The sequence below is a fragment of the Lithobates pipiens genome, unplaced genomic scaffold (assembly GCF_037356315.1).
Source record: "Lithobates pipiens isolate NorthernLeopardFrog02 unplaced genomic scaffold, aLitPip1_a1.2 Scaffold_22, whole genome shotgun sequence".
Lineage (NCBI taxonomy): Eukaryota > Metazoa > Chordata > Amphibia > Anura > Ranidae > Lithobates > Lithobates pipiens.
In genome coordinates, this window is record NW_027507784.1 from 347,337,915 (window position 1) to 347,350,478 (window position 12,564).

The 12,564-nt window shown below is 46.0% G+C and overlaps 1 protein-coding gene across 1 annotated transcript in view; it reads left to right on the plus strand.

Moving 5' to 3' along the window:
- The window catches only part of LOC143925130 (protein mono-ADP-ribosyltransferase PARP14-like), a 79,093-nt gene that overhangs the window by 47,100 nt on the left and 19,429 nt on the right, over window positions 1-12,564 (plus strand). The window contains exons 13-14 of the mRNA XM_077449747.1: window positions 8,320-8,526; window positions 9,822-10,451. Coding sequence (XP_077305873.1) covers window positions 8,320-8,526; window positions 9,822-10,451 — 837 coding nt within the window. The remainder of the gene's footprint in view (window positions 1-8,319; window positions 8,527-9,821; window positions 10,452-12,564) is intronic.

Genomic DNA, 12,564 nt, shown 5'->3' on the forward strand with positions numbered 1-12,564 from the left:
TTATATCACTAGAGGGGTCACCAGCAGGAGGAAGGAGGTCCCGATTCCTCTATATAGATCTTTATATCACTAGAGGGGTCACCAGCAGGAGGAAGGTGGTCCTGATTCCTCTATATAGATCTTTATATCACTAGAGGGGTCACCAGCAGGAGGAAGGAGGTCCTGATTCCTCTATATAGATCTTTATATCACTAGAGGGGTCACCAGCAGGAAGGAGGTCCCGATTCCTCTATATAGATCTTTATATCACTAGAGGGGTCACCAGCAGGAGGAAGGAGGTCCTGATTCCTCTATAGAGATCTTTATATCACTAGAGGGGTCACCAGCAGGAGGAAGGAGGTCCTGATTCCTCTATAAAGATCTTTATATCACTAGAGGGGTCACCAGCAGGAAGGAGGTCCCGATTCCTCTATAAAGATCTTTATATCACTAGAGGGGTCACCAGCAGGAGGAAGGAGGTCCTGATTCCTCTATATAGATCTTTATATCACTAGAGGGGTCACCAGCAGGAAGGAGGTCCCGATTCCTCTATAAAGATCTTTATATCACTAGAGGGGTCACCAGCCCGAGGAAGGAGGTCCTGATTCCTCTATATAGATCTTTATATCACTAGAGGGATCACCAGCAGGAGGAAGGAGGTCCTGATTCCTCTAAATAGATCTTTATATCACTAGAGGGATCACCAGCAGGAGGAAGGAGGTCCTGATCCCTCTATATAGATCTTTATATCACTAGAGGGGTCAACAGCAGGAGGAAGGAGGTCCTGATTCCTCTAAATAGATCTTTATATCACTAGAGGGATCACCAGCAGGAGGAAGGAGGTCCTGATCCCTCTATATAGATCTTTATATCACTAGAGGGGTCACCAGCAGGAGGAAGGAGGTCCTGATCCCTCTATATAGATCTTTATATCACTAGAGGGGTCAACAGCAGGAGGAAGGAGGTCCTGATTCCTCTAAATAGATCTTTATATCACTAGAGGGATCACCAGCAGGAGGAAGGAGGTCCTGATTCCTCTATATAGATCTTTATATCACTAGAGGGGTCACCAGCAGGCAGGGGCGGATCCAGAGTCTAGTCTCGGGAGGGGCACTGCTAGAAAATATGTTTTTTTGGGGGCAATTTATATGGGAAATGGCTGGTATTGTCGCTTCAATCATCACGGCACCATGGTTGTTATGGTGTCAGGATGATTGAAGCGTATTATTTCTATTTTTACATTGTAATATAAAAATAAATGGTTCAACTCACCATAATGCAGAATCAGTGGGAGCCCTGAGGGTGTCACTTTCCACGTCATTTGCCACACACTGCACATTGTCACATGTCACCAAATGCGTATTGTCACTTGCCACGTCACCTGCCACACATTGCGGATTGTCACTTGCCACATGTTGCAGATTATCACTTGCCACGTCGTCTGCCACACATTGCGGATTGTCACTTGCCACGTAGCCTGCCACACATTTCAGATTGTCACTTGCCACATAGCCTGCCACACGTTGCGGATTGTCACTTGCCACATAGCGGATTGCCACATAGCCTGCCACACATTGCGGATTGTCACTTGCCACATAGCGGATTGCCACATAGCCTGCCACACATTGCGGATTGTCACTTGCCACATAGCCTGCCACACATTGCGGATTGTCACTTGCCACATAGCCTGCCACACATTGCGGATTGTCACTTGCCACATAGCCTGCCACACATTGCAGATTGTCACTTGCACGTCACCTGCCACACATTGCGGATTGTCACTTGCCACATGTTGCAGATTATCACTTACCACGTCGCCTGCCACACATTGCGGATTGTCACTTGCCACGTAGCCTGCCACACATTGCGGATTGTCACTTGCCATATGTTGCAGATTATCACTTGCCACGTCGCCTGCCACACATTGCGGATTGTCACTTGCCATATGTTGCAGATTATCACTTGCCACGTCGCCTGCCACACATTGCGGATTGTCACTTGCCACATAGCCTGCCACACATTGCGGATTGTCACTTGTCACATAGCCTGCCACACATTGCAGATTGTCACTTGCCACGTCACCTGCCACATATTGCGGATTGTCACTTGCCACGTCACCTGCCACACATTGCGGATTGTCACTTGCCACGTCACCTGCCACACATTGCGGATTGTCACTTGCCACGTAGCCTGCCACACATTGCGGATTGTCACTTGCCACGTAGCCTGCCACACATTGCGGATTGTCACTTGCCATGTCACCTGCCACACATTGCGGATTGTCACTTGCCACGTCACCTGCCACACATTGCGGATTGTCACTTGCCACGTCACCTGCCACACATTGCGGATTGTCACTTGCCACGTAGCCTGCCACACATTGTGGATTGCCACTTGCCACTAAGCCTGCCACACGTTGCGGATTGTCACTTGCCATGTCACCTGCCACACGTTGCGGATTGTTCTCAGAGTGAAATTAGGCAGCAGAGAGATAATGTAATCTCTCTGCTGCCCACTGCTTCCCGCACAGTGAGGGCGGAAATGCAGAGATGCAGGGAAGTGAGAGATGATGTCATCTCCCTGCTCCCCTGCTCGAACACTGAGCCGCCCAGCTGTCCCAACCTCACCTGCCAGCGCTGTCACCCGCTGAGCTGCCCACCCGGAAAAACACCAGCGGAACCGCTCGCTGTCAGACACGGAGCCGCCTGCCCAGAATGACACCCGCAGAGCCTCCCGCCTGATCACCCGCATTCTCGGAGGGGGCAATTGCCCTGTTGCCCCCCCCCCCCCCTGGATCCGCCCCTGCCAGCAGGAGGAAGGAGGTCCTGATTCCACTATAAGGCTCTGTTCACGGCTATGGATTTTTTATTGCTTTTTTCAGTGTATTTTTGGTTTCAAAAGACTTCAATGGAGAAGCTGCAGAAAAGCATGTAGTGCGTTTTTCCATGATTTGCTTTTTGCATTTTTTAATCCACCCAACAACAGATTGGCCACAAAATTTTACAAAAGAATAAAAAATGCAAAAGGCTAAATGCATAATAAAAAGTGAAAAAAGAATGAAAAACTTGTGTGCAAAAAAATGCAGAATGCACCGCAAAAAGTACAGTAGAAACAGATCAAAAACAAACTGCATAGGAGTGACTTGAGCCTTAGGCCGCGTACACACGGGCGGATTGTCTGCCCAACTAAGTTCGTCAGACAGTCTGACAGACAGTCCGTCCAACTTTTGAATGAACGGACTTGACCACACACGATGAGCAGACAGTCCGCTGAAAGCGTGCGCGATGACGTGTACAGCACGTACGACGGGACTAGAAAAACGACGTCCAATACACTGCAATGCAACCTTCGGCCGTGTAAATCCTTTCTGAGCATGCGCCATACTTAGCTTGTCCAACTTGCCTACACACGAGCGGATTGTCCGCTGAAACCAAGTTTGGACGGACAAAACCAAGTTTGGACGGACTGTCTTACGGAAATTCTGAAAGACAAAGTCCGTCAGACTGTCCGCTGAAAAAGTCCGCTGAAGCCCACACACGAGCGGATTGTCCGCTGAAACACTGTTCAGCGGACTAAGTTGGACAGACAATCCGCCCGTGTGTACGCGGCCTTAAGATCTTTAGTTTTCACTTGAGGAACCACTAGCGGGAGGAAGGAGGTCCTGATTGCCTTATATACAGTGCCTTGAAAAAGTATTCATACCCCTTCAAATTCTCCACATTTTGCCATGCTACAACCAAAAACGTAAATGTTACATAGTAGGTGAGGTTGGAAAAAAGACACAAGTCCATCCGGTCTAACCTGTGTGTGATTATATGTCAGTATTACATTGTATATCCCTGTATGTTGTGGTTGTTAAGGTACCCATCTAATAGTTTCTTGAAACTATCGATGGTCCCCGCTGATATCACTGTCTGTGGAAGGGAATTCTACATTCTTATCGTAAAGAACCCTCTATGCAGTTTAAGGTTAAACCGCTTCTCCTCTAATTTTAGTGAATGGCCGCTTGTCTTTTTAAATTCCCTTTCACTGAAAGTTTTTTCCCTATTGTGGGGTCACAACAAATACGGTATTTGTACATTGATATCATATCCCCTCTCAAGCATCTCCTCTCCAGAGAGAATAAGTTCAGTGCTTGTAGTCTTTCCCCATAGCTGAGATCCTCCAGTTCCATAATTAGCTTTGTTGCCCTTCTCTGGACCCTCTCCAGTTCCAGCACATCCTTACTGGGGACTGGAGCCCAGAACTGGAAGGCATACTCCAGGTGCGGCCGGACCAGAGTCTTGTAGAGCAGGAGAATTATCGTTTTATCTCTGGAGTGAATACCCTTTTTAATGCCAATATTCTGTTGGCGATGTATTTTATTGGGATTTTATGTGATAGACCAACACAAAGTGTCACATAATTGTGAAGTGGAAGGAAAATGATAAATGATACAAATAAATATGTGAAAAGTGTGGGGGGAGGGGCATTTGTATGGCGCCCCCCGGAGTCAATACTTTATAGAACCCCCTTTCTCTACAAGTCTTTTTGGGGGTGTCTCTACCAGCTTTGCCCATCTAGAGAGGACATTTCTGCCCATTCTTCTTCTTTGTAAAATATCTCAAGCTCTGTCAGATTGGATGGAGAGCGTCTGTGATCAGCAATTTTCAAGTCTTGCCACAGATTCTCAATGTGATTTAGGTCTGGACTGTGACTGGGCCATTCTAACACATGAATATGCTTTGATGTAAACCATTCCATTGTAGCTCTGGCTGGATGTTTCGGGTCGTTGTCCTGCTAGAAGGGGAACCTCCGCCCCGGTCTCAAGTCTTTTGCCGACTCTAACAGGTTTTCTTCTAAGATTGTCCTGTATTTGTCTCCATCCATCTTCCCATCAACTCTGACCAGCTTCCCTGTCCCTGCTGAAGAAAACCATCCCCACCACATGATGCTGCCACCACCATGTCTCACGGTGGGGATGGTGTGTTCGGGGGATGGGCGGTGTTAGTTTCCCCCCCACATAGCGTTTTGCTTTTAGGCCATAAAGTAGAATTTTGGTCTCCTCTGACCAGATCACCTTCTTCCACATGTTTGCTGCCCCCTCCCCCACATGGCTTCTCACAAACTACAAACAGGACTTCTTATGACTTTCTTTCTCCAATGTCTTTCTTCTTGTCACTCTTCCATAAAGGGCAGATTTGTGGAGAGACGACTAATAGTTGTCCTGTGGACAGATTCTCCCCCCTGAGCTGTGGATCTCTGCAGCTCCTCCAGAGTTACCATGGACCTCTTGGCTCTTCTCTGATGAATGTTCTCCTTGCCCGGCCCGGTCAGTTTAGGTGGACGGCCATGTCTTGGTAGGTGTGCGGTTGTGCCCATACTCTTTCCATTTTCCGATGATGGATTGAACAGAGCTCCGTGAGATGAACAAAGCTTGGGAGATTTTATTATAACCCAACCCTGCTTTATACTTCTCCACAACTTCATCCCTGGCCTGTCTGGTGTGTTCCTTGGCCTTCATGATGCTGTTTGTTCACTTAGGTTCTCTAACAAGCATCTGAGGGCTTCACAGAACAGCTGTATTTATAATGAGATTAAATTGAATACAGGTGGACTCTATTTACTAATCAGGTGACACTTCTGAAGGCAATTGGTTCCACTAGATTTTAGTTAGGGGTATCAGAGTAAAGGGGGCGCCATACAAATGCCCCCCCCCCCCCCCCCCACACACACACACTTTTCACATATTTATTTGTATAAAAATTCGAAAAATCATTGATCATTTTCCTTCCCCTTCACAATTATGTGCCACTTTGTGTTAGTCTATCACATAAAATAAAATACATTCACATTTTTTGGTTGTAACATGACATAATGTGGAAAATGTGGAAAATTTCAAAGGGTATGAATACTTTTTCAAGGCACTGTAAGAATACTGTGTACAACTCTGAAGACCTCACTTCACAAAAAAAAAAAAAAGTCCACAGATGGACAACATAAATGGTGAAAATTTAACAAATAAAACATATTGGGGGACACTGCAGTAACTTAAGGACAAGCCTCATTTATAGATTTTTGGTGTTTACAAGTTTAAAATTACTTAGAACCCCAAACATTATATATTGTTTTTTTCTAACACCCTAGAGCAGTGATGGTGAACCTCGGCACTCCAGATGTTTTGGAACTACATTTCCCATGATGCTCAACCACACTGCAGAGTGCCAGAGCATCATGGGAAATGTAGTTCCAAAACATCTGGAGTGCCAAGGTCTGCCATCACTGCTCTAGAGAATAAAATGCCGGTCATTTAAATATTTTTTTTCACACCGTATTTGCGCAGTGGCCTTAAAAGCGCACTTTTTTGGGAAAAAATTTAAATTTTTTGAATAAAAAAATAAGACACCAGTAAAATTAGCCCAATTTTTTTTTTATATTGTGAAAGATAATGTTACCCAACATGTTACGCTTCAAAATCATGCCTGCTCGTGGAATGGCAACAAACTTTTACCCTTAAAAATCTCCATAGGCGATGTTTAAAAAATTCTACAGGTTGCATGTTTTGAGTTACAGAGGAGGTCTAGGGCTAGAATTATTGCTCTCGCTCCAACGATTGCGGTGATACCTCCCATGTGTGGTTTGAACACCGTTTTCACATGCGGGTGCTACTCATGTAGCTCGTCGGGACGGGGCGCTTTAAAAAAATTGCTTATTTATTTTACTTTGTTTTATTTATTTTTTCACTGTTTTAAAAAAAAAAAAAATTGGGTCACTTTTATTCCTGTTACAAGGAATGTAAGCATCCCTTGCAATAGAAAAAAGCACGACAGGTCCTCTTATATATGAGATCTGAGGTCAAAAAGTCCTCAGATCTCATATTTGGACTTAAATGCAATAAAAAAATTAAAAAACAAATACATTTTGTCATTTGAAAAAATTACTTTGAAAAAATGTCCCTTTAAAGACTTATGGGCAGAAGTGACGTTATGTCGTCGCTTACGCCCTGCTATGGTATGGAGACGGGTGGGGGGCCATCTTCCCTTCACTTGTCTCCATAGCCAGCCACAGACCCGATCGCCTCCACCCTCCAGTGGCAGAGGGCGCGGGAGAGTGACGGGAGGCCACCGATAACGGTGATCTCAAAGCGATTTCGCCGCAGAGACCACCGTTATCGTAAACACGACCAGCTCCTTTAAGAGATTAATACCTCAGTTGTGGCAGCAGCTGCTGCCGTTACCGAGATATCCACCTTAAAATGCCGACGTATATGTACAGGAGCCGGTGTTCTGGCATATTCAGTCCGGCCATCGGATAGTGTCCGCCCCGAACTGCGCAGACGCAGCGCTTGCGCAGTACGGAGCAGAAGGATCTTCGGAAAATCTCCGAAGATGAGCGGCGCCTGCGCCGTGAGTCGAGGTGCTAGCCCCACCATCCAAGTGGACATAGGGCTGCCGATATTCGAGGGCCCCTCACGGGCTCGCTTCGCTCGCCATGCTTCGCTGCGCTCGGCTCTTTTATATTCTTACTTTATGTCCACTTGGATGGTGGGGCTAGAACCTGGACTCATGGCGCAGGCGCCGTTCATCTTCGGCTATTTTCGGGATCTGTGTGTGCTGTGTACTGCGCATACGCAGTACACAGCGGACACTATCCGATGGGGGACACAATATGATAGGACACCGGTCGGCAGATAGTTACTATGTAAAGTCTGGAGGACATAAGGCCCCTTTCATACGGGGGCGGTGCGGCCGTCGGCGGTAAAGCGCCGCTATTTTTAGCAGCGCTTTGCCGTCGTTTTAGGGGCGGTCTGCGGGCGCTAGCGGCCGAAAAAAGGGTTAAAACCGTATTGCCGTGCTGTCCCATTGATTTCAATGGGTAGGAGCGGGGAATACACCGCTCCTTCACCGCTCCAAAGATGCGGCTGGCAGGACTTTTTTCACCGTCCTGCCAGCGCACCGCTCCAGTGTGAAAGCCCTCCAGCTTTCACACTGGAGTGAAAGGGGTCGGTTTTTTCAGGCGCTACACAGGCGCTATTTTTAGCGCTGTAGCGCCTGAAAACCGCCTCAGTGTGAAAGGGGTCTAAGGGAAAGGGAGAACAAGACTGAACCCTAGCAATGCATGAATGTTCAAATGGTCAGTATTTTCAATATGAAGGTGAGGTAAAGAACATGACCTCAAATTAACAGAAGGAATGTTAAAAATAAAACCAACTCATCAGCAAAGAACAATTATATACTGTATTAGCCGATTAGATAAACCACTTTGAACAGTTTGTAAGTTTGTGGTTGGGGAGGGTGAGGGTGTTTTCCATAATGTGCCCTCTCGGTCACTCTCTGCTCTTCTTGCCCTCTCTTTGCCCAGGTGCCGGCGGAGTGTCTTCTGCGGCCGTGGCTGATGCAATTCTAGATGCTGTGGTGGATTTTGTCAAATCGAAGTTAGCAGTGACTGTCCAACACGTGACGATGGTCATATTCCAGCAACCGATGGTAAAAGATTTCCATGACAGTATGAAGAAGAAGGAGCCACAACCTGCAACCACATCACAGTCCTGGTTTTCTAGGTTGACGTGTAAGTGTCAGAGTTTTTTCACATTACTTTGCTGATTATTCAGGGATGTTCTTCAGATAAGGCCACAGGTTGTGCCCCCCGGTGTGAGCTGCTCATCTCATCTCTGTAAATGAAGATCTGATAGGACATAAGTTCTGGAATCAGCGCAGTAAATGATGTGGGCAAACTTCTACATAACTAGGAAACGTAAAGTCTCACTGACTTCCTTTACCATTGGAAATCTTCTATCAGACAAGAAGTCTTCCTTTATGTATCACTGTCCTTCTACATCAGGGGTGCCCAACCTTTTGAAGCACGAGGGCCACTTAAGCGACTTGGTAATCGGTCACGGGTCACAATGAGCAGAGCAGGCGGATGGCAGGTCCGTGTCCACTCTGCATAGACACAGCCCACTAAACTCTTTATTTAGTTAGCGGATTGGATTGGAGGTAAAACACAAGTCGGTTTACATCTGCCACTCCATAGAGGTGAATGGAGAGTCCCATTGAGTCAGACCAGGGCCAGGACAAAGGGTGGGCAGGAGGGGCGGCTGCCCCTGGCGCAATGGTTTATTGCAGGGGTAGGGGGCACCCTAACCCTTAGGGAAAGGGGGGCGCAGTTTGGCATCTTTGCCCTGGGCGCTGGATGACCTTGTCCCGGCACTGGGTCAGACTGACCGTGTGAAAGAGGCCCAAGGCTGTAATGCAGTGTACCTTTGGCTTTCCTGCACTTTGCAATAGACTTCTATTATATTCTGTAGGTTTGGTGCACTTTCAAAAAGCTCACCAAACTCGCAGGTAATAACCGAATTCTGTGGCTCAGTGCAGGTAACCCCACAGGTTCACTGCTCTGCATCTGCAGATCAGTTTGAAAGCAGCCCAGTAACCACCGCAGAACAGATATTCCCATATATACACTGTGATTTTAGTATTAAACTGAGCTTTAATAACAGTATTCTATTCTATTCCATCCCAGAGCAGGAGGTCGTGGGCCACATCAGAGTGCTCCGCGGGCCACTGGTTTGGCACCCCTGTTCTACATGGTATATCAATTCTATAAGTTCCAATCCAAAGACATGCAGGTAGGCTAATTGGCCTCTGTCCAAAAAAATTGGCCCTAGTATATGAATGGGGGCCTTGGATTGTGGGCTCCTTGAGAGTAGGGACCGACATGAGTGTACAGTGATAGGGACAATTGTAGACACTCACTCAGGTTGAACTGGATGGACTGGTGTCTTTATTCAACCTTACTAACTATGAAACTATGAAACTAAGTTCTTTATGTCTTATCCTAATATTCTTTACCTTCTCTTATAGCGGCCTTGTTTGGTACAAGCCATTCTGACAAAAAAAAGGACAGTAAAGAAGAAGAAGAAGTAGTAGAAGAACCCAAAGTTTTTGAGCTGAGAGAAAACATTGAGCCGGCCATTGTCCACCTTTGTGCAGAGAGCCGTGAATCTGTGAAAGCGGCCTCAGACTGGCTCCAAGGCCTTGCAATAAAGGATCAGCATGACAATACTATCACAGATACCTGGATACAGGAATTAGATGATAAGGACCATGACGTTCTGGCTCAGCTTCAGAGGGACAATGGGGTATATATTGGTTTTGACTCACCGCAGTCCACCATAAAGGTGACGGGCCGCACCAAGGATGTCCTGGAGGTCAGTAATAGAATCCAAGCCATGATAAAAGATGTGCGAGATAAGAAGATGCGAGAACAAGAGGCGGAGCTGTTGAGTAACGTGGTGGAATGGGGATATTACCAAGGCACCAACTGTATTCCCTTCGACAAAATGACAAACATGGAGCTGGAAAAGGCTTATACTGGCAACCTTGCTGTGGATATTCATATCGCCGGTGTAAAATACAAGGCAATTGCAGAGCTAAAATCAGCATTAGATCCCAAAGGAAACAAAATCACACTCCAAAGGAATCCAAAAAATGGTAATTTCCATTCTCTCTTGTTCACATCTTTATCAATATTTAATATTGTTAATTATTGTTTTAATACCGTATTTGCTGGCGTATAAGACAGCCTTTTACAGTAAAAAAAAAAATGAGCAAAAAGCTGGGGTCGTCTTATACACCGGATATAAAGCTGGGGTTATCATATGCCAGCCATCCGCTGGATGTTAAGCCCTCCGGATACTCGCCGAGTGTGCGGTAATACTGTATACATACAATATACACCGCTGAGCCAATCCCGGCGAGCGATGTATTCTATTAATAAATACAGCGCCTGCTCGGATTGGACTAACAACCTCTGCAGCCTGCTCGGATTGGCTGTGAGAGTCAGAGAGGCGCGGGCTGATAATGTAACAGCCTCTGCCAATCCGAGCAGGCACTGTATGCAATAATAGAATGCATAGCTTTCCATGATTGGCTCAGGGCGGTATACTATATGTATACTGTGAGACAGCATGTTACCCGGCGCCAACTTCGTTTCTGAACATACGGAATTCCTGCACAAGAGGGTCGTTTTATACAGTGAGTACAGCACAATACCAACTTTTTAAATTGAAAAGTAGGGGGTCGTCTTATATGCCCAGCCGCCTTATACGCCGGCAAATACGGTACATTTCTTATTGTTGTTAGACAATGCTGTATTATAACATCAACAATTCTTATTAATATTGTACACTCTACTAGAGGCTAACCACCAAAGGTAAAAATTTCAACACATCATATGGTAGTCTATCTACACAGAGTCAGGGGCGGACTGACAACTCATGGGGCCCCCGGGCAATAGGAAATTATGGGGCCCCCAGGCAACAGAGATTATGGGGCCACACAGTATACACAAACACACACACACAGTATACAATCACACAGTATACACAGACATGTTTCTATTGGCTGAGAAGGTACTGGAGAGGTGGGGCAGCTATAATCTTGGGATTTTTAGACCAAAAGGATGTCGGTAAGGGACATTTCAGAGACAGATATAAAAAAAGAACCACAAATTTTTACATACTGTCCCTGGTTTTACTGAGTCTGGCAACCCTGATGGGGCCCCCTAGTGGCATGGGGCCCTCGGGCAGTGCCCGAGTGGCCCAATGGTCAGTCCGCCCCTGCATAGAGTTGTATAGTTTTAATATAATAAAGCATTAACAAAATGATCATATCCAACAAATTCGGAGGGGTTGGATCTAGATTGAGATAAAAAAAAAAAGAAAAAAGGGAGGGGGGAATAAAGGGAGTACAATGGGGGAGCGGGCCAAGCCATCATTCCTAGTTTATTACTATAGAGGAGGAAGGCTTTTGTATCTGTACCTTTACATATATAGAACTATACATAAACTTTTAGCTAACTAATAATTCAGGTTATCTAGACCAAGACAGTGCCAGTGTAGCTATTCAGCTAAGTCTATTAACTCACAAAGGATAAGAGTATAGGAGATTCAAGAAACTGCACCCATGCGGTCCATATCACCCTTAAAGTGGAAGTAAACCCTCCCATCATTTTCAGCCAAGGAAGCTGTCATCTTTGCCTCTGTTTAATCTACAACTGCCATGATGCTGCACATGTGATCAGTTTAGACACCAGCCATTGGATGGTTTGACAGTTTGGTTGAGAGCACAACCACTGAGTGTGTTACATTTCCGGCACGTGCCTGAAATCAATCTATTTTATGGATGGGTTTACTTCCGCTTTAACTTAGAATCCTTTTCATTAGCTGAGGCTTCCATCTCCATTGCCATGCGCATGCTGTGGTTTACTTCTGCATCCCATTCCCGTACTGTTGGTATTTCTGTCGATTTCCAATTTATGGGTATCAAAGCTCTACCCGCCATCAGAAAAAATCGAAATATTTCCTTTTTGATAGATGTAATTGATCCCAGATTCAAATATAAGAGGGCAACCTCTGGGGTCTCTGGCCAGTTCTTACCGGAGATCAACTGGCTTTGATGGAATATGGCGGACCAGTATGATTTATTTGCCGGAACAAGACCACCATATGTGTAGATAGGCTCGCCACATCACCAACATTGGTCTGGTATAGCTGGATTGATTTTATTTAATGGTGCCGGGCAGCGATACCATCTGGTTATGATT